This window comes from Neomonachus schauinslandi, chromosome 1, assembly GCF_002201575.2.
Source record: "Neomonachus schauinslandi chromosome 1, ASM220157v2, whole genome shotgun sequence".
Lineage (NCBI taxonomy): Eukaryota > Metazoa > Chordata > Mammalia > Carnivora > Phocidae > Neomonachus > Neomonachus schauinslandi.
Genome location: NC_058403.1, coordinates 203,977,114 through 203,997,904, shown reverse-complemented (window position 1 = coordinate 203,997,904; position 20,791 = coordinate 203,977,114). Strand labels below are relative to the sequence as shown.

The window sequence follows — 20,791 nt, the reverse complement described above, 5'->3', positions numbered from 1 at the left end:
ATTCCATACAAATTTTAGGATTGTTTGTTCCAGCTCTGTGAAAAAATGTCAATGTTATTTCAGATAGGGATTGCATTGAAAGTGTAAATTGCTCTGGGCAGCATAGACATTTTAATGATGTTTATTCTTCGAATCCATGAACATGGAATGATCCATCTCTTTGTGGCTTCCTCAATTTCTTTTTCTACTTCAATAGGATTTCAATGCTGAATATCCTTATCTAAGAGAATATAAATGAATAAGATCCAAGGCTGAATTAATTTCTCTTGAACAAGGTATTATTGGATAAACATTTGGATTTGATTTTTATTGTGGTTGCAACAAATTACCATACTGCTGTCTTAAAACAAATCAATTTATTTTCTGATAGTTCTGGAAGTCAGAAGTCTGAAATAGGTCTCCCTGGGCTAAATTCACTCTGTCTGCATAGAAGAGTTCATTCTGGAGGTCTGGGGAGAATAGGTTTGCTTGCTATTCCTGCTTTAGAGCCACATATACTCTCTGGCTCATGTACCCTCCCTTTATCTTCAAAGCCAGCAAAATAGTATCTCAAAATCTCTCTCTGACTCCAAATCTTCTGCCTCCCTCTTCTACAATTGGAGGACTCTTGTGATCTGTTTAGCCCAGCTGGATAACCAGAATAACTTTTTCCTAGGGTCAGATGACTAGCAATGTTAATACTATTTGCAACCTTAATTCTCCTTTGCCATGACACAAGACATAACCAAAGATTCTGTAGATTAAAATGTGGAGATATTTTGGGGACATTATTCTGCCTACTAAAAGTCTTTTTGAGAGGTATATTTGATGTCAACTCAGGAGCCCTCACTTTGAAGAATCAAACACAGAATTTATTTCAGACTCCAGGCTGAGTACCTAGACATTCCTCTCCAAACCACACATGAAGAGGATCACATGGCTTATTTATTAACATCACCCCAAAACTGTAAATGGTAAATGTTTACAATTTTACCACTTTATACCCCAAAATGATGTTTACCATTTTACCACTTACCACTTTACCATTAAATGATGTTTACCATTTTAACACTTTATACCCCAAAAGTATAAATGGTAAAGTGAACCCTCAACTAAATAAATTCAGTATCATCTCAAGGTTAAGGGAAAGCACAAGGAGGTTTGACCTCTGGAAGACAGGCAAGTTCATGAGAATGAGGAATACAAAACTGGATTCACCTGACTTTTAATCTGGTCTCCCAGGAACAGAGTCTCAGCAGGAAAATTTTCCTTTCTGTCCAGACCAGTGGCCTACTGGGAATGGAGTGTGCCAAGGTAGGAGTAACAATGGGAAAAGTGCGTAATGAGCAGATATACAGAGCTTTAAATATCTCCTCTACTGCAGAACTTCAGCAGAACTTAAGCATGTTGAACCTTGAATTGGCCAGGACCTGGTTGTTATGGTTTTGTGTTCCTAAGTCTGGCTGGGGGACCCATGCTTCACTCCTTCTTGCTCTCCTGTCTGGGATCAGAGTTTGTCTCCATCATCAACTATCTAGGGATAAATTCAGGCCTCCACACAGAGACTTTCATCTTATACACCCCTCCCAGGTGAGTCTCAGAGCTCAACAGGTATTTCAGGAAAGGATCAAAGAGAATGGAAGTTGATAACTTTTATCTGAGGTCACCTGAGGCTAGGTAGACTCATTTATAATTATTTATGTAATGTGTTCATAAGAGAAGTGTCCATTAGACTCAGCAATACAGGCATCATCGTTGACGATACATGGTGGGAATGGAAGTCCAGTTGGATGTGACAGAGGAAGGAAATGGGGGACATAAAGTGGTTCCAGTGAAATGAGAACATATTGAGTTTTGCAGCTAAGGGGAGTAGGAAAACAGAGTATTAGCTTGGAGGCATGTGCAGTGAACTTTTTAAGATGTGGTGGTTTTGAGCATGTTCTTTATTTATAGAAAGCCCCAGGCCCATTCAGGTAGCTATTCCCTTGCAACAGCATATCTTGAGACATACATTTCTCAGCATCTTTTCTCACAGTGAGTATTTACATGAAAAATTGTGTTTCAAATGCAAAAAGGGGTATGCTAACTAGCTTTACTTTGTAATACTTCATTACCAAGAGGCGTGGAAACGATGGAGACATTTGTGAGATAGAAGAAAAAACTCAGTCAAATCTCTTCACCTGTGATAATCATTCATCTACTCACAGGAAGGAACTATATTATAAGCCTTTTACTTATACTGATGAATGCTGTCTGCCACCCTAGGAGTATGGATACTGCTATCCCCACTATTTGAGTAAGGATATTCATATTTGAAATGGGTTAGCTGTCTCTCCCAAGTTCAAACGGCGTATATGTGGTAGATCTGACATTCAAAACCTGATTTTCTGATTCCAAAAGTTTTGCATTTATTTTTTTTTATTTTATTTTATTATGTTTGTTAGCCACCATACAATACATCATTAGTTTTTGATGTAGTGATCCACAATTCATTGTTTTCGTATAATACCCAGTGCTTTAAAGCATTCAGAAAAGTCTTTTATTATTTCATCTTTAAAAATCCCCTTCTATTATCCTACATTGTATATTTTCTGTTGTAATTTGCAGGTTTATTCCCTTTGCACTTTTTTCTAGAGGGATATTCAATCAGTAAAATGTCTTGATATCATAAAAATACCACTCCTTTCTTGTTTAGATACATTATTTTTGCCTGCTTTGTTAATTATTCTGGGCAGCAAGGGGATGTGGACTGGGGCTGGAATGCTGCCAGAACCAGGGAAGCTTTCTGCTCATCAGTCTCTCAGGGACCCCCTGAGCTTATTAGATCATTTTTACCCTTTGTGTCCATTTCTTTCCTCTCTGTGTTTTTGGAACTGCTTTTTTATGTTTCTTTAAATACAGGACACAAGGTGATCGTATGAAAATGGAGCCCATGTTTCCATGTCCGTGGGGGCTTACAAACTAGAATTTAAGTACTATTTACACATTCGTCAGGGAAAAGGTAATCTGATGTTGACAGCTTGCCTTGTACCATTTATTTCAACATTATTGTGGCTAGGGGTGAGGAAAGCATGATAGTAACACAGTGCCAGGAGGCCAGAGTTCACTGTATGTCTGTGGTTATGTGTGTGCTGGTGCGAGTGTGCACATGTGTGTGTGCATGTATGTGTGTGTGGCTGCATGAGTGGTCCTCAGGGAAAAGGTACCCAAGTTCATATGTTCCAATATGGAACCCTTGAATGCCAAAATGTTAAGCAACAGACGGAAATAAGGAAGGGATCTATCTCTATTTAAAGAATACTTTGGAAAAAAATCAATAGAATATAAAGAACACCATGTGAAGGAAGACTCCTCGTGTCTTGAAATTCCATCAGTGGTACGAAAGCCAACTCCTTCTTCAACACTCTTTGCCACCACCTCTCATCTCTCTCCCTCTTGCTCATTCCCTCACCAAACTGACTTCATATTGAGATTTGCATATCTGAGGTAAGTGCCTTCTGCAGGGCCTTTGCTCTGTTTTCCCTGCTGGGCACACACCTACCCCAGATATCCTCCTGACTCCTGCTTAGTCTTTTGTTGAAGCCTCTATTAAAATGTCATCTTTTTTGCAGGTCTTCCTGAACTCCTTTAAAACTAAGCACCTTCTCATCCATTCCTTTTTACAGTGACTTTTTTTCCTTCATAGCACCTGTCACCATCTGACATGGTATACGATTTTTTAATTTTATATATATATTCCTTCTCCATCATTGGATTGTAAGGACTTTCTTTCTCTAAGTTTTTATTTAAATACTAGTTAGTTAACATAAAGTGTAATATTAGTTTTAGGTGTATAATTTAGTGATTCAGCACTTCCATACAACAGCGGATGCTCATCTCAAGAGCCCTCCTTAATCCCCATCATCAATTTCACTCATCGCCCACCAACCTCCCCTCCAGCAACCTTGAGTATGTTCTCTATACTTAAGAGTCTGTTTCCTGGTTTGCCTCTCTTTTTTCCCTCACTATGTTCACTTGTTTTGTTTCTTATATTCCACATGTTTCTAATATATATGAATGAAATCATATGGTATTTGGCTTTCTTGGACTGACTTATTTCACTTAGCATAGTACACTCTAGCTCCATCCACATCATTGCAAATGCAAGATTTCAAACATTTGATGGTGGAGTGATATTCCATTGTATATGTATATGCCACATCTTCTTTATCCATTCAACAGTCGATGGACATTTGGGCTCTCTCCATAGTTGACTCTGTTGAAAATGCTATTATCATCAGGGTGCACGTACTCCCTCGAATTACTATTTTTGTTTCCTTTGAGTTAATACGTAGCAGTGCAAACTACAGAATGTGGAATATATTTGCCTGTGATATATCTGGTAAAGGGTTAGTATCCAAAATATATAAAGAACTTATCAAACTCAACACCTAAAAACAAATAATCCATTTATGAAAAAGGCAGAAGACATGAATAGATATTTTCCAAAGAAGACATACAGATGGCTCACAGACACAAGAAAAGATATTCAACATCATTCATCATCAGGGAAATACACATCAAAACCACAATGAGATATCACCTCACACCAGTTAAAATGGCTAAAATTAACAACTAGGAAACAACAGGTGTTGTCAAGGATGCAGAGGAAGAGGAACCATCTTGCATTGTTGGTGGGAATGAAAACGGATACAGCCACTCTGGAAAACAGTATGGAGGTTCTTCAAAAAGTTAAAAATAGAGCTACCATACAATCCAGCAATTGCACTACTGGGTATTTACCCAAAGGATGTATGGATGTTTCTCTCTCAGCACCTTATGCTCTTTGTCTAGAAAATGTCAGTTCTCATCATATATTCCTCAAAGGCAGGAAGGCATTTCTCATTAAAACTGTAATACATGCCTTCTTAGGGAAAAGGCTGAATGGACAGGAATTCCTAATCAGAGATATCAGGTAATTTCCCTTAAGTGGGATCAGATCTATACAAAAAGTATGTATTTCTTTTTCTTGATAGCAAAATATAAATTGTAGAATATCACTCTGTTAACAGTGCCCATTTGCTCCAAATCAAAACTGCAATGCTATATCACCTCACAGCTGTCAGAATGGCTAAAATCAACAACACAAGAAACAACAGTTGGTAAGGATGTGGAGAAAGGGGAACCCTTTGCCCTGACAGTGTTGTTACAAGGTTGCAGGGTTCTTGTCTCATGGAGTCAAAGAATGAATCTCAGGGACACAAAAATATGAAGTAAAGTGAAAGTTTATTTTTTTTTATTTTTTTTAAAGATTTTATTTATTTATTCATGAGAGACAGAGAGAGAGACAAAGGCAGAGGGAGAAGCAGGCTCCCCGTGGAGCAGGGAGCCCGATGCGGGACTCAATCCCAGGACCCTGGGATCTAGACCTGAGCCGAAGGCAGACGCTTAACCGACTGAGCCACCCAGGTGTCCCAAAGTGAAAGTTTATTAAGGGAAGTAAGAACAGAAAGGAAAGGGGAAAAAAGCTCTCTAGAGTGAGAGGGGTCTGGAATGGGTTGACACTAGAGGCTTTTATGGTCAGTCTTTTATAGAAAATTGACCAGGGAACTTGGTAAATATCTCATCTATCAGATTTAAGACAAACAAAGTGAATTTGTAACTATCATGTGAATATCTCATCTATATTTGGGACAAACAAGGTGGATTCCTTACTTCCCTTCTCTCTGGTTAATATCTTGTCTATAACATTTCTCTGCATCTGGGATTTCTGTGAGCCTGGTTAAGTAGCCCTGGAGGAGCCTAGTCAGAGCATTCAGGGGCCTCCTACCTCTCCCTGCCTATACCTTAACCCTTTCCTTACTCAGGGGGAATGCAAACTGGTGGAACCACTTTGCAAAACAGTATAGAGGTTCCTCATAAAGTTAAAAAATAGGGATGCCTGGGTGGCTCAGTTAAGCATCTGCCTTTGGCTCAGGGTCCTGGGATCCAGTATCACATCAGGCTCCCTGCCCAGCGGGGATCCTGCTACTCACTCTCCCTCTACCCCTCCCCCTCCTTGTGTGTGAGCTCACTCTCTCTCTTTCAAACAAATAAATAAAATCTTTTTTTAAAGTTAAAGATAGAACTGATCTATGACCCAGCAATTGCACTACTAGATATTTAACAAAATACAGAAATATTGGGCGCCTGGGTGGCTCAGTTGGTTAAGCGACTGCCTTCGGCTCAGGTCATGATCCTGGAGTCCCGGGATCGAGTCCCGCATCGGGCTCCCTGCTCGGCAGGGAGTCTGCTTCTCCCTCTGACCCTCCCCCCTCTCATGTGCTCTCTTTCTCATTCTCTCTCTCTCAAATAAATAAATAAAATCTTAAAAAAAAAAATACAGAAATATTAATTCAAAGAGATATATGCACCCTAATGTGTTTAGCAGCATTATCTACAATAACCGAACTATGGAAACAGCTCAAGTGTCCAACAATAGATGAATGAATAAAGAAGATGTGGTATATATATGTACAATGGTGTATTTCTCATTCATAAAACAAAATGAAATCTTGCCATTTGCAATGACACAGTTGAACTAGAGAGTATTATGCTAAGCGAAATAAGTCAGAGAAAGACAAATACTATATGATTTCACTCATATGTGGAATTTAAGAAATAAAACAAATGAGCAAAGGGGGGGGAAAAAAATACAAAGAGAGAGAGACAAACCAAGAAATAGACTCTTAACTACAGACAACACACTGATGGTTACCAGAGGGGATGTTGTGGGGGGATGGAGGAAATAGGTGATGGGGATTAAGGAGGGGACATGTGATGATCACCACGTGTTGTATGGAGTATTGAATCACCATACTGTACACATGAAATGAGTATTACACTGGAGGTTAACAACTGGGATTTAAATAAAAACTTAAAAAATAAAAAAATGAATAATAAGTACATAAATGAAGCCCATTTGCTTGAAAATTATTATCTTATTTTTTCTTCCCTTATAGTCTCCACCACCACATGGAATCAGACAATGATACACAAATTTCAGAGTTTCTTCTTCTGGGATTATCAGAGGAACCAGAACTACAGCCCCTCGTATTTGGGCTCTTCCTCTCGATGTACCTGATCACTGTGTGTGGAAATCTGCTCATCATCCTGGCCATCAGCTCTGACTCCCACCTCCACACACCCATGTACTTCTTCCTTGCCAACCTGTCCTTTGTAGACATCTGTTTCACCTCCACCACCATCCCCAAGATGCTGTGGAACATCCAGACTCAGAGCAAAGTCATAACCTATGAAGGCTGCATCTCACAGATATACTTTGTCCTACTCTTTGCAGGCTGGGATGATTTTCTCTTGACTGTGATGGCTTATGACCGCTTCGTGGCCATCTGTCACCCCCTGCAATACACAGTCATCATGAACCCCTGGCTTTGTGGACTGCTGGTTCTGGTGTCCTGGGTCATCAGTGTTCTGAATTCCTTGTTACAGAGCTTAATGGTGTTGCGGCTGTCCTTCTGTACAGAGGTGGAAATTCCCCACTTTTTCTGTGAATTCAATCAGGTAGTTGGGCATGCCTGTTCTGACATGTTTCTTAACAACATGGTGATGTATTTTGCAACTGTGCTGCTGGGTCTTGCTCCCCTGCCTGGGATCCTTTACTCTTACTCTAAGATTGTTTCCTCCATATGTCAAATATCATCAATTCAGGGCAAGTATAAAGCTTTTTCCACCTGTGCATCTCACCTCTCCGTTGTCTCCTTATTTTATTGTACAGGCTTAGGAGTGTACCTTAGCTCTGCTGCTCCTCAGAGCTCCCACTCAAATGCAGTAGCCTCGGTGATGTACACCGTGGTCACACCCATGCTGAACCCCTTCATCTACAGTCTGAGGAACAAAGACATAAAGAGGGCTCTGAAAAGAATTGTTGGGATTCCAGTAATTTAAGGGTCAGTGGTCTTGGGGTTGAAGAAGTGCCCATGATTTCAGGGCTCAGAGCCTCAGAGTCAGGAACTGCCATTCTTTGATCAGACTGTGGAGGTAGAATCGGCTCCTTCTATTTATTTCCTGGAATTTCCATTGGTTTGAATTCAACTTTTCCATACATTTAAGTAACTCACTTTATTAACCTTCTATTCTGTTTGATACACAGACAGCTTTCACTTTGTCTACTTTCATATATTCCTAATGATTTCCCCAACCTTGAATCACAAATGCCTGGGAATTTCTGTATCTTACAAGGGTCAAGTTGGATTTCTTCAAACTAATTTCATTTCAAGTAAATTTTCCCTAGATTTCCCAAAAGAATAATCATGGGTTGTGTTCTTCATATGGAAGATACTACCTTGGCCACTAAGCCCTTCATATAACCTTACTGTGGAGGAGAATACAAAACCACAGTTCTCACCCTGAGTCTGTCCGTCCTTACTCCTCTTCCTGAAAATGTGGTCTCTAACATTGTTCTGTTTAAGTCTCAGGCTACTGACAAGGATGCTTAGGCTAGGAAAGCCCAGACATTCTCCTGCACCCCCGTGCTTGTAGACATTCCCATAAATACTTCCCTGACCAGAGTTTCTGCTGTGGCTGCACCAGCCCCTCGGTTCTTATTGTGACTGCAATATACACCTCAGCAACATCCATCAAAGAACTCTAAAAAACCAAGGTTTATTCCTCAGGTGCTGGAGGGGCACATGGGATAACCAAAGGCCATTTGGGGAGGTCTCAGAGGAGGAGAGAGGCATTGAGAGGGAGAAAGAGAGAGCATCACTTAGGGATTTGTCTTTATTAGGGTTCATGGCCAGAGTATATAGGGGTTTGTGGGTTCATGCTTTATTGGAGAATCTTACATGATTAGAATTTGGGTGCTGAGTGGGGAAAAGCAGGGTCACTCATGTGTCAGTATGAAGGTTACCAGGGCTTTCTGAAGAGGTACTTCATGGCTGGGGGCAGCCTGAGGGCTTATCTGGTAATAGTGTTCCACAGTTGTGTTTATTCAACATGGTTGTCCTTGAATTGCATGCCTCAGAAATCAAAAGCTTAATTTCAGGCACTTATTCTACAAACATTCTCCTGTGTTTCCTAACCAGTCTCCTCCTTTTTTTCCCCCAGAGGTAGAATTTACTGATTCATCAGTTGCATATAACACCTAGTGCTCATCCCATCAAGTGCCCTCCTTAATGCCCATCACCTAGTTACTCCATCACCCCACCCACCTCCCCTCCAGCAGCCCTCAGTTTGTTTCCTAGAGTCAGCATCTCTTATGGTTTGCCTCCCTCTCAATTTTCATCTTATTCTATTTTTACTGTAATTCAGCTCAGTATACAGAATTCCTACCATAGCCACTGGCAAACACTGATTAGCAAGAATATCTCTTCCAGTGCAGTCTACATGGAAAGACAAATTTGAATAAATAGATTGGCCTTATATTTTCTAAGTGTCAGGATGACCATAAGTATGATGAAGCAAAATTTCAAAACACTCATTTTGTTACTATGCAAAATATTTCTTTCTTTCTTTTTTTTTTTTTAACATCACAGCTCATGCTGTGCATCTATTTATTGAAGCATGAAAGATTGATGTCCACAATTGAGGAGGTTTATTCATTGAGGTGAAGGGTTGGTTAGAGTTTTCTATGTTTTATCACCCATTATCTCCCTATTTCTACTAGAAAACATCCAATGGTACCTGCTAATATGGTTCTTTCTATTGTTACACAAAATAATTCCCTTTTCCTAATATTTGTCACAAATGCTAAGGGATGGTGAATGAATAGTATCAACATCATTCATTTTGTACCTTCTTCCTGCTCAGAAATCTCTTCCACCTGCATGACCAGAGGATGCTTCACAGATAAGCTGAATGTCCTGCTGGTCATGTGGTTCAGGATCACCATTTCTTCTGCACCAATATGCCTGTCCTTCAAACTGTCCCAGTGACCCAGAAGGAAGCCCACATATAGTCAACTGGTCATAAAGTCATCAGAAATAAACTAGAATAAGAGAAAGATCATGACTGCTCTCCTTAATATCAGATCATATACCACAAATAAAGAGCAGCACATGTTCTAATTGCCTCATGTCTGTTTGTGAGATTATTGTGTCAGTCAGCTCCTGCTGTTTAACAGGCTGTCCTTGTCAAATGGGATATTATACTGATGTGGGGTGGTCAAACGCAATGGTCAAGAAATAATTCTTGAGACAATTTTGGCGCAAAGATATGCTTTTATTATAGCACAGAGACAGGACCTGGGGGCAGAAAGAGCTTCACTGGGATTGTGAAGAGTGGCTGATTCTTGTGGAGGGAGGGGGGTAGAGAAAATGTAAGTTTCTAAGGAACTTCTGTATGCTGAACATGAGGTTTACAGGACCTTAGAGGTCAAGCTGTTGTCAAGATAAGGTTGCTGTCAGTCTCTAATGAAATATCATTATTAAGGCAGCCATGAGCTCCTTGGGTGGTGTCACAATCTGAATGTCTGAGGGATTCAACAGGGGCTGCAGATTGTAAGGAGATTGACTTTACCTACATTTCTCTTGCCTTTGTTCTCCTCATCAATAATGTCTTTACAATCAAATGGCATTATATCCTCGGAAGCATTTCTGATCTCTGATGGGCTCCTCATGGGTCTGTGGTTGGGAGTGAATCTCTAAATTGTGTTTCTAAGGTTCATCCATGGTGTTGTATGTGGCTGGAGTGTTCTTCTGTCTCAGCCAATTTATGGCCTTATTACTACATTTCTATATGTAAGATATTCTTCTTTAGAAATTAAATGAACTTAAGTGAATTGTTTGAATTTCATCCCACTGTTCCTACATCTAAGGAAAATACTTGTTTTCCTTCCCTGTTAGAAGCGGTCTCTTCCAAACCTTCAATGGAGAATCAGCTACCTCTGCTCTAGATCCTACCCTTAGCCATGCACCATAGATATTTTCCACTTTATTCAATTATTGGAGTATAATGACATACAATAAACTGCATATTTAAAGTATAGAATTTGATGAATTAAAGGAGCTACACGAAAATGAAGAGTACATAGTGCGTATTTCAATTTGTGTATAATAAGACTGTTAGGTAAGCTTCAGCTGCTTTTTAGGTAATTATTAAAAATTTAAGCTCCCTGAGCCTCTTTCCTTATTTCTCAAGGCAGTGCAGAATACTAACTATAATGTTAAATGAATCTTGTAAGAAAAGGATAAAATGTATGGAAATTCATTTTTACTCCTAAGAAAACATTCCAGTATAGTGGTTGTGACTTGTGTGTGTGTGTTTGTACACATTTTTCTTTCAAATAAGCCCACTCCCAAATGTTTATACAATTTATGATATCATCTTTTATGTTGAAAGAAAACTTGAGGGAGAGTTGGAGAAGATAGCACTGAAAAAGAAAGAATGGTTGAATTAACATGAAATAAAAGGGTGCAGATATATAGACACAAAATCATAAATTACAATGAGTGACCTTAATTTTGATCCTGAGTTCCTTTCCTATGTCACTGCTTCAAAGGCCTCAGAGTCAGACCACAGGCACATTTATGCCACGAAGAATTCACTGTACCAGCTGATGGGGCAGAATGTCTCCAAATAGATTTAATTTTTTTCTAATTAATGTGGGTTCTTTATTTTTTTTTAAATTTTATTATGTTATGTTAGTCACCATACAATACATCATTAGTTTTTGATGTGGTGATCCACCATCCATTGTTTTCGTATAACACCCAGTGCTCCATGCAGTACGTGCCCTCCTTAATACCCATCACCGGGCTGACCAATCCCCCCCACCACTCCCCTCTAAAACCCTGTCTGTTTCTCAGAGTCCATAGTTTCTCATGGTTCATCTCTCCCTCTGATTTCCCCCCCTTCATTTTTCCCTTCCTTCTCCTAATGTCCTCCATGCTATTCCTTATGTTCCACAAATAAGTGAAACCATATGATAATTGACTTTCTCTGCTTGACTTATTTCACTTAGCATAATCTCCTCCAGTCCCATCCATGTTGATGTAAAAGTTGGGTATTCATCCTTTCCGATGGCTGAGTAATAGTCCATTGTATATATGGACCACATCTTCTTTATCCATTCATCTGTTGAAGGGCTTCTCGGCTCTTTCCACAGTTTGGCTATTGCGGACATTGCTGCTCTGAACATTGGGGTGCATATGGCCCTTCTTTTCACTACATCTGTGTCTTTGGGGTAAATACCCAGTAGTGCAATTGCTGGGTCATAGGGTAGCTCTATTTTTAAACTTTTGAGGAACCTCCACACTGTTTTCCAAAGTGGCCGTACCAACTTGCATTCCCTAATGTGGGTTCTTTAAATGTAAATTGCCCTCATCCAAGGGAAGCTATGAGTGAATTGGAAAGATTAAACTTAATTCCATCAAATAATTCTATTGATCATGTCTGTATGAGATTCCTCTTGCTGCTGTAAAATATCCCCCACTATTTGCTTAAAACAAACACACGTGTGTTTACAGTTCTGGAGGCAGAAGCTTGAAAGAGTCTCATACTGCTAATAGCAAGGTGTTTGCAAGATTGAGTTCCTTCTAGAGGTTCAAGGGAGAATCTGTTTTCTTTCCAATTCTAGTCTCAATTTTTGGCCACCTGCGTTCTTGGCTCATGGCTCTTCCTCCACCTTCAGAGCCAGCAGAGTAGCATTTTCAAAATCTCTCTGACACCAACTCTTTTTTTCTCCCTCATCATTTGGAGGACTGTTGTGATTACTTTTGTCCCACCTGGACAATGATACCTAATCTTTTTGTCTTAATGGCAGCTGATTAACAACCCTGTTCAATCTATTACTTTAATCCTTCCTTGCTATAAAAAATAACACCTTAAAAGTACTAGGGATAGTTCTATTTTGAACTTTTTGAAGAACCTCCATATTGTTTTCCAGAGAGGCTGCACCAGCCTGCATTCCCACCATTGGTGCTAGAGGGCTCCCCTTTCCCACATCCTCACCAACACCTCTTTTATCATGAGCTGTTACCTTTAGCCATTCTGACAGGTGTGAGGTGGTATCTCATTGTGGTTTTGATTTGTATTTCCCTGATGATGAGTGATGTTGAGCATTTCTTCATGTGTTTGTTGGCCATTTGTATATGTTCTTTGGAGAAAAGTCTGTTCATGTCTTCTGCCCATTTCCTGACTGGATTTTCTGTTTTTGGCATGTTGAGTTTGATAAGTTATTTATCTTGGATACTAGCCCTTTATCTGATATGTCATCTGTAAATATCTTCTCCCATTCATAGGTTGCCTTTAAGTTTTGTTGACTGTATCCTTTGCCCTGCAGAAGCTTTTTATCCCTATGAAGTCCCAAAAGTTCATTTTTGCTTTTGTTTCCCTTGCCTCCAGCTACAAGTCTAATAAGTCTTGCCACAGCTGAGGTCAAAGAGGTTGCTGCCTGTGTTCTCCTCTAGGATTTTGATGGATTCCTGTCTCACATTTAAGTCTTTCATCCATTTTGAGTTTATCTTTGTGTACAGTGTCAGAATGTGGTCCAGTTTCTTTCTTCTGCATGTGTGTGTCCAATTTTCCCAACACTTTTTGTTGAAGAGATTGTCTTTTTTCCATTGGATATTCTTTCAGGCTTTGTCAAAGATAAGTTGACCATATATTCAAGGATCTGTTTCTGGATTCTCTTCTCTGTTCCATTGATCTATGTGTCTGTTTTTGTGCCAGTACCATACTGTCTGGATAATCACAGCTTTGTAATACAGCTTAAAGTCTAGAAATGTGATGCCTCCAGCTTTGGTTTCCTTTTTCTTTTTTTCCTTTTATTTTGTTTAAATATTTATTTATTTACTTACTTACTTACTTGTTTGAGAGAGAAGTGCACAAGCAAGGGAAGGGGCCAAGGGGAGAAAAAGAGAGAGAATCCCAAGCAGATGCCCCACTGAGCGAGAAGCCTGACACTGGGCTTGATCGATCACAGGACCTGAAAGCATCATACGAGCTGAAATCAAGAGTTGACCGCATAACAAAATGAGCCACCCAAGTGCCTTTTGGTTTTCTTTTTCAACATTACTTTGGCTTTTTGGGGTCTTTTCTGGTTCCATACAAATTTCAGAATTGTTTGTTCCAGCTCTGTGAAAATGTTGATAGTATTTTGATAGGGATTGCACTGAATGTGTAGAATGCTCTGGGTAACATGGACATTTTTAAAAATATTTGTTCTTCCAATCCATGAGCATGGAATGTTTTTCCATTTCTTTGTGTCTTCCTCAATGTCTTTCATAAGTGTTCTACAGTTTTCAGAGTACAGATCCTTTTCCTTTTTAGTGCAATTGTAAATGGGAGCCATTCCTTGATTTCTCTTTCTGCTGCCTCATTATTGTTGTATAGAAATACAACAGACATCTGTGTGTTGATTTTATATCCTCAGACTTTTGCTAAATTCCTGTATCAGTTCTACCAATTTTTTGATGGAGTCTTTTGGATTTTCTACATAGAATATCATGTTGTCTGCAAAGAGTGAATTTTGACTTCTTCCTTGCTGATTTGGATGCATTTTATTACTTTTTGTTGTCTGATTGCTGAGGCTAGGACTTCCAGTACTATGTTGAACAACACTGATGACAGTGGACATCCCTGGCATGTGCCTGACTTTAGGGAAGCAGCTCTCAATTTTTCCCCATTGAGGGTGATATTAGCTGTGGGCCTATCCTATATGGCCTTTTTGATGTTGAGGTATGTTCCTTCTATTCCTACTGTCTTGAGGGTTTTTATCAAGGTAGGATCCTATATTTTGTCAAATTCTTTTTCTGCATCTATTGAGGGGATCATATAGTTCTTATCTTTTTTTATTAATGTGGTTTATCACTTTGATTGATTTGCAGATTTCCAACCACCCTTGCAACCTAGGAATAAATGTGGCTTTGTCATGGTGAATAATTCTTTTAATGTACAGGTGGATCTGAATTGCTAGTATCTTTCAGAGAATTTTTGCATCCATGTTCATCAGGGATATTGGTACATAATTCTCCTTTTAAGTGTGGTCTTTGATTTTGGAATGAAGGTAACACTGGCCTCATAAAATGAGTTTGGAAGTTCTCCTTCCATTTTTATTTTTTGGAACAGTTCCAAAAGGATAGGATTAATTATTCTTTAAATGTTTGGTAGAATTCCCTGGAAACTATCTGGCCCTGGACTCCTGTTTGTTTGGAGATATTTGATTTCTGATTCAATTTCTTTGATTGTCTACCCTAGGACCCAGCAACTGCACAACTAAGGATTTAACCAAAGGATACAAACATAGTGATTTGAAGGGGCACATGAACCCTAATGATGGCAATGTCCACAATAGCCAAAACATGGAAAGAGCCAAAATGTCCATCAACCGATAAATGGATAAAGAAGATGTGGTACATATACACAATAGAACATTATTCAGTCATCAAAAGAATGAAATCTTGCCATTTGAAACGATGTGGGTGGAACTAGAGTGTATTATGCTAAGTGAAATAAGTCAGTCAGAAAAAGACAAATACCATATAATTTCATTTATATGTGAAATTTAACAAACAAAACTGATGAACATAAAGGAAGGAGGGGAAAAATAAAATAAGATAAAAACAGAGAGGGAGGCCAAACATAAGAGACTCACCTATAGAGAACAAATTGAGGGTTGCTGGAGGGGAGGTGGGTAGAGGGGATGGCACGACTGGATAGTGGGCATTAAGGAGGGCACATAATGTAATGAGCACTGGGTGTTATACACCACTGATGAATCACTAAATACTACCCCTGAAACTAATAATACACTATATGTTAACTAGCTTGAATTTAAATAAAATTTTTAAAAAATAAATGTACTGGGGACTAAGATGTGGACATATTTGGGAGGGCCTTATTCTGCCTACTACAAAGTCTTTTTCATAAGTGTATTATTTTGGTCACTTACTTAAGCAATAAACACAGAGTTTACACAGCCTGAAGACTGAGTGAATACCTGGTTTCCTCAAAATTTCATGCAATGACAATATTTGGTGCAGAACACTTAAAACAGCCTACACCTAAATTTAACACAGGATCACAGCTTTGCTAATCAAAGAGTGGTCCACACACCAGGACCCACACATCAACATCTCCCAGGAATGTGCTACAAATGCAGAATCTCTCAGCCACCCAGGACCTGTGATCAGATTCTGCATTTGTAGTGGGAACCGTGTAGATTCACAGGCACACTGAATTTGGGGAATGCTGGTCTAGATGGGTTTCTCACATTTTAGGGTTGACATTTGTGGTAGGATGATAATATGTTGGGGGTGCTTTCCTTTGGATTATAGGTGTTCAGCAGCATCCCTTCAGACATCGCCAGACATCCCCAGGGGCAAATTATTTTCTGTTTGAAACCACTGCCACAGAGCTTGAGAGCTAGAAGCATCCTGACAGAATGACACTCAAGGCCCACCACATACTCAGATAGTCAATGTGGACAGATCACTAGGCAGCACCAAGCACCATGTCTACAATGTAGGTTGGAGTTCATAAATGTACTTCCTCAGGGATAAGATGTTTATAGAAATTAAATCAAACAATCCCTGTGAGATGCAAGCTAATGTTATGGTACATGAAAAGATCTAAACATATCTGTTATAATTATCAACCATTTTATGACAAAGGACTAAGTGACAGCTCTTAACTCTATAAAGTAAGAAATTCCTAATTGTAACAACAAATGTGTTTGAAGCCAATGTAGTGGCCAAGGTTTATTAACAGAAGAACCGTCTTCTCTGTCTTATTGAAAAGAAGAATAGACCCTATCTGGAGATAGCATGCCTGGATCCCCACCATATGTCAATGCTTTGAAGATAAAGAGACCTAATCCAAGCAGGTTATTAGGTCTTAGACTTGGAGAAAATTATAAATTGGTGGTGAGGTAAGATGCTAGGAGATTCACACATCAGGAAGGGGGCAACTTCAAGGTAAGGGAGTAAAAGGAAAAAAAAATTACCAAAAACTGGATTCACTTGACCTTTAACCCTGTCTTTTGGGAACTGAGATTCAATAGGAAAATATCCTTTCAGTCCAGAGGACTTTTCCCCCTGGGAATCATGTGTGTAGAGGCCTGAGTCACAAGAGAGAAGTGTGCCTAATGAGCAGATACAGGAAGCTGTAAATACCTCTTCATCTCCAGTCTGCCAGCCTGTGCAACCTTGGAAGGGAAGAGCCATGATTCTTGTCTGTTTGTTCTGAGTCCTAATTCTGGCTGGGCGCAGATGCTTCAGTGCTTCCTGCTGTCTCCAATGAGGACAGAGCTTGAGTCCCTATCATCTGCTGTCCAGGGAGGAATTCAGACTTCCACAAGGTGACCTGACTGTCAGACACCTCAGCCAGGTGAGTCCAACATTCCAGTCCTAATCCTCTGAGTTTTAGTAAGATCTGAGAGAGGGCACCGATTTCATATTCTTCCAAATAGATATCCCTTTATGCCACCATTTATTTAGCAATTCAACCTTTTCCAATGAAATAGAAATACAACCTTTCCATATGGTAAATGTCCTTGTACACATTGAGACCTAATTCCTGACACATATAACAAATAAAAACTGAGAATCTGCCATGGGCCAGAACATTCTAGGAACATTACATGTTATATTCTTTCATATCTAGACTTTTTCCAATTTCGTTACTAATCCACATTGGTATCATTGGTGATTGCTATTTTATGTTCCACTTCACTTCGTTTTGGTTTTTCATACAAACTCGCCTAGAACAGTTGTTTTGAAACTACTCATTTTACATTTTAACCTGGTTTTGTGATTCCTTCATTCTTTTCATTCTATAACATTTCATATGCTTAGGTCTTTTTATATTAAGCACATATATTCACATAACTTGGTGGGGAAAAAAAGTGAACCAAGAAGATGAAGTCCATGCACTTTTCAATCATGTATCATAACAGTGAGGACAGAGCACAATGAAATAAATGTGTGTATGATATGAAGTCTGCAGACAGAATGATATGAAGCAAATTATTGAGTACAAAATGATAGAATTGTCATGGTACAGGCAGGATTATAGAGCATGGTCTGTGGACCCTTTTGCATGTTGGATGAAATCCATTTTGAGGATTAGAATGTGCCCCTTGGAAATGTCAAATGAGAGATCAATACCCAAAGCCCAAGAATATCAATGAAATGCCACATAAGAGAAGAGAGAAAGGGGCTAACCTCATCCTCTATCAGACCACATACAAAAGAAACAGCCAAATAATGATGCAGGAAGTACAGGAAAAATAAGTCTTCTATGCTTGGTATAAAAATGCCCAACTTCTGTTTTTGTGTGTACACATCCTTTTGTGAAGTGTTGGTTTATCATTTTGTTCATTTGGGGGGTGTATAATATAAATATATATATACATATCTCATATATATATATATTATTTTTTCAATGGGAGACTTAAGAATTGGCATTTCTGCATTTTGTAGGGGAAAGTTCACTGATCTGGCCTACTTGGGTTGGATCCATTCCTAACATAACCAGGATGGTGGGGCTGAGAAAGGGGAATAACACAACCCAGGAGGTCATGGTGTCCTGTGTGTGTGTGACTAATAGAGTGTGAGCAGCCCCCACAACAGGGTGCCAGGACTCATAAATTCCAAGGTGACACAATACAGGGGTCAGAACTCAATCAAGAGAGGCCACTAAGAAGGGGATCTTGTTTAATTCATGGGATGCCTTTGCAACACGATGAATACAGTGGGAGAGGCAGTGTGGACAAGGAAGTCCCTGTGCCTTGAGGGTTCAGAGGTAACAGAGAGGCTACTTCCCTCCTCAGCATATCTGACAGTGTCTCTCCTCAGTCTCCCTCCTGCTCATTCCCCTGCAGCGCTGGCTTTGCTTCTTTGACTTGAACATTGGAAACAAGTACCTTCCTTGGGGCCTTTGCACTGGCCATTCCCTCTGTCAGGCACACACTTCCCCCATAATCCATCATCTACCCCTCTGTCTTACTTGAGGTCTGTGTTCCAATGTCACCTTGTTTGCAGAATGGCCTAAATACCCATGAAAATAGTTATTCACTCTCTGCTTTTTCCCCGTTTTCTTTTTCTTCATACCACCTGCCACCACCTGAAATGCTATTTAATTTTCTTATTTGTTAATGTATTCCTTCTCCATCATTGAATGATAGGGACTTTTGTTCCTTACCACCTTTTATTCCTTGCCTACCCAATGCCTAAAACGTGGCCAGAACTTATTTATATTTCTGAAATTTAGAATAATTTTTAAATTAAAACTAGAATACATGGCTTTTTGGGAAAAAAAAAGTGATTAGAACAAAAATTCCAAAACTATGGTGGTACAAGGAATCTCCTGAAGGGGACCATATCCATGCACAACATATTAAAGTGAATTCTTAGAATACAAAATTTAAAAATTAGCATTTCAAAACGGAGAGTAATACAAGTTTGTGTAAAACTTAGTCATGCTATTTGTTTCTGTCCTTGAAGTCACCTCCACCACGTGGAACCAAGAAATGATACACAAATTTCAGAGTTTCACCTTCTGGGACTATCAGAGGACCCAGAACGGCAGCACCTTATTTTGGGGCTTTTCCTCTCCATGTACCTGATCACTGTGTTTGGAAACCTGCTCATCAGCCTGGCTGTCAGCACAGACTCCCATCTCCACATGCCCATGTACTTCTTCCTGGCCAATCTGTCCTTTGTAGACATCTGCTTCACCTCCACTACCATCCCCAAGATGCTGTGGAACATCCAGACTCAGAGCAAAGTCATAACGTATGAAGGCTGCCTCACGCAGATTCATTTCCTCATGCTCTTTGCTGTGTCAGAATGTCTTTCTCCTGAGTGTGATGGCCTATGACTGGTTTGTGGCCATCTGCCACCCCCTACACTACATGGTCATCATGAACCCCCAGCTCTGTGGACTGCTGGTTCTGGTGTCCTGGATCATTTCTATCCTGAATTCCTTGTTACAGAATTTAATGATGTTGCAGCTGTCCTTCTGTACAAACTTCGAAATCCCACACTTTTTTTGTGAACTCAATCAGATGATCCAACTTGCCTGTTCTGACACCTTACTTAATAAGTTGGTGATGTATTTTGCAGCTGTCCTCCTGGGTGAGGGTCCTTTCGCTGGGATCCTTTACACTTATTCTAAGATAGTTTCCTTCATACATAGAATATCATCAGCTCAGGGCAAATATAAAGCATTGTCCACCTGTGCATCTTACCTCTCTGTTGTCTCCTTATTTTACTGCACGATGCTCGGTGTGTACCTTAGCTCTGCTGCTACCCAGAACTCCCACTCAGGTACAGTAGCCTTGGTGATGTACACTGTGGTCACGCCCATGCTGAACCCCTTCATCTACAGTCTGAGGAACAAAGACATAAAAAGGGCTCTGAAAGGAATCATTGGGGTTCCAGTGATGTAAGGGCCAATCGTCCTGGGGCTGAAGAAGTGCCCATGATTGCAGGATCACAGCCTCAAAGCCAGGAACTGCCATTCTTTGATCAGACTGTGGAGGTAGAATTGGCTCCTTCTATTTAATTCCTGGAATTTCCATTTGTTTGAATTCAACTTCTCCATACATTAAGTAACTCACTTTATTAGGCTTCTGCTCTCTCTGATATACAATTTTCCCCTTTATACATATCCTACTTTTTCAAAGTTTTTTCCAGCCTTGATCAAAAATATTTGGAAATTCCCATTTATGTCATGGGATACCATGGATTTCTTAAGAATACTTCCTACTTGGGTGCCTGGGTGGCTCAGTCAATAAGTGGCAGCCTTCAACTTGGGTCATGATCCAGGCGTCTGGGATCAAGCCCCACATTGAGCTCCACATTGGGATCCCTGCTTAGTTGGAGCCTGC

General features: G+C 39.8%; 1 protein-coding gene and 1 pseudogene across 1 annotated transcript; both read left to right on the top strand.

The window, feature by feature from the left end:
* Window positions 1-6,972: 6,972 nt before the first annotated feature.
* Window positions 6,973-7,905, top strand: LOC110574515 (olfactory receptor-like protein OLF4). The gene has a single exon (XM_021683211.1). It carries the CDS (start codon window positions 6,973-6,975, stop codon window positions 7,903-7,905), a length of 933 nt encoding a protein of 310 aa, XP_021538886.1.
* An 11,517-nt stretch (window positions 7,906-19,422) lies between these two features.
* On the top strand, window positions 19,423-20,350 carry LOC110574514 (annotated as a pseudogene).
* The last annotated feature ends 441 nt before the right edge of the window (window positions 20,351-20,791 follow it).

Coding starts and splice junctions, on each gene's coding strand:
- LOC110574515 (XM_021683211.1), top strand. CDS start 6,973: ATGGAATCAGACAATGATACACAAATTTCAGAGTTTCTTCTTCTGGGA.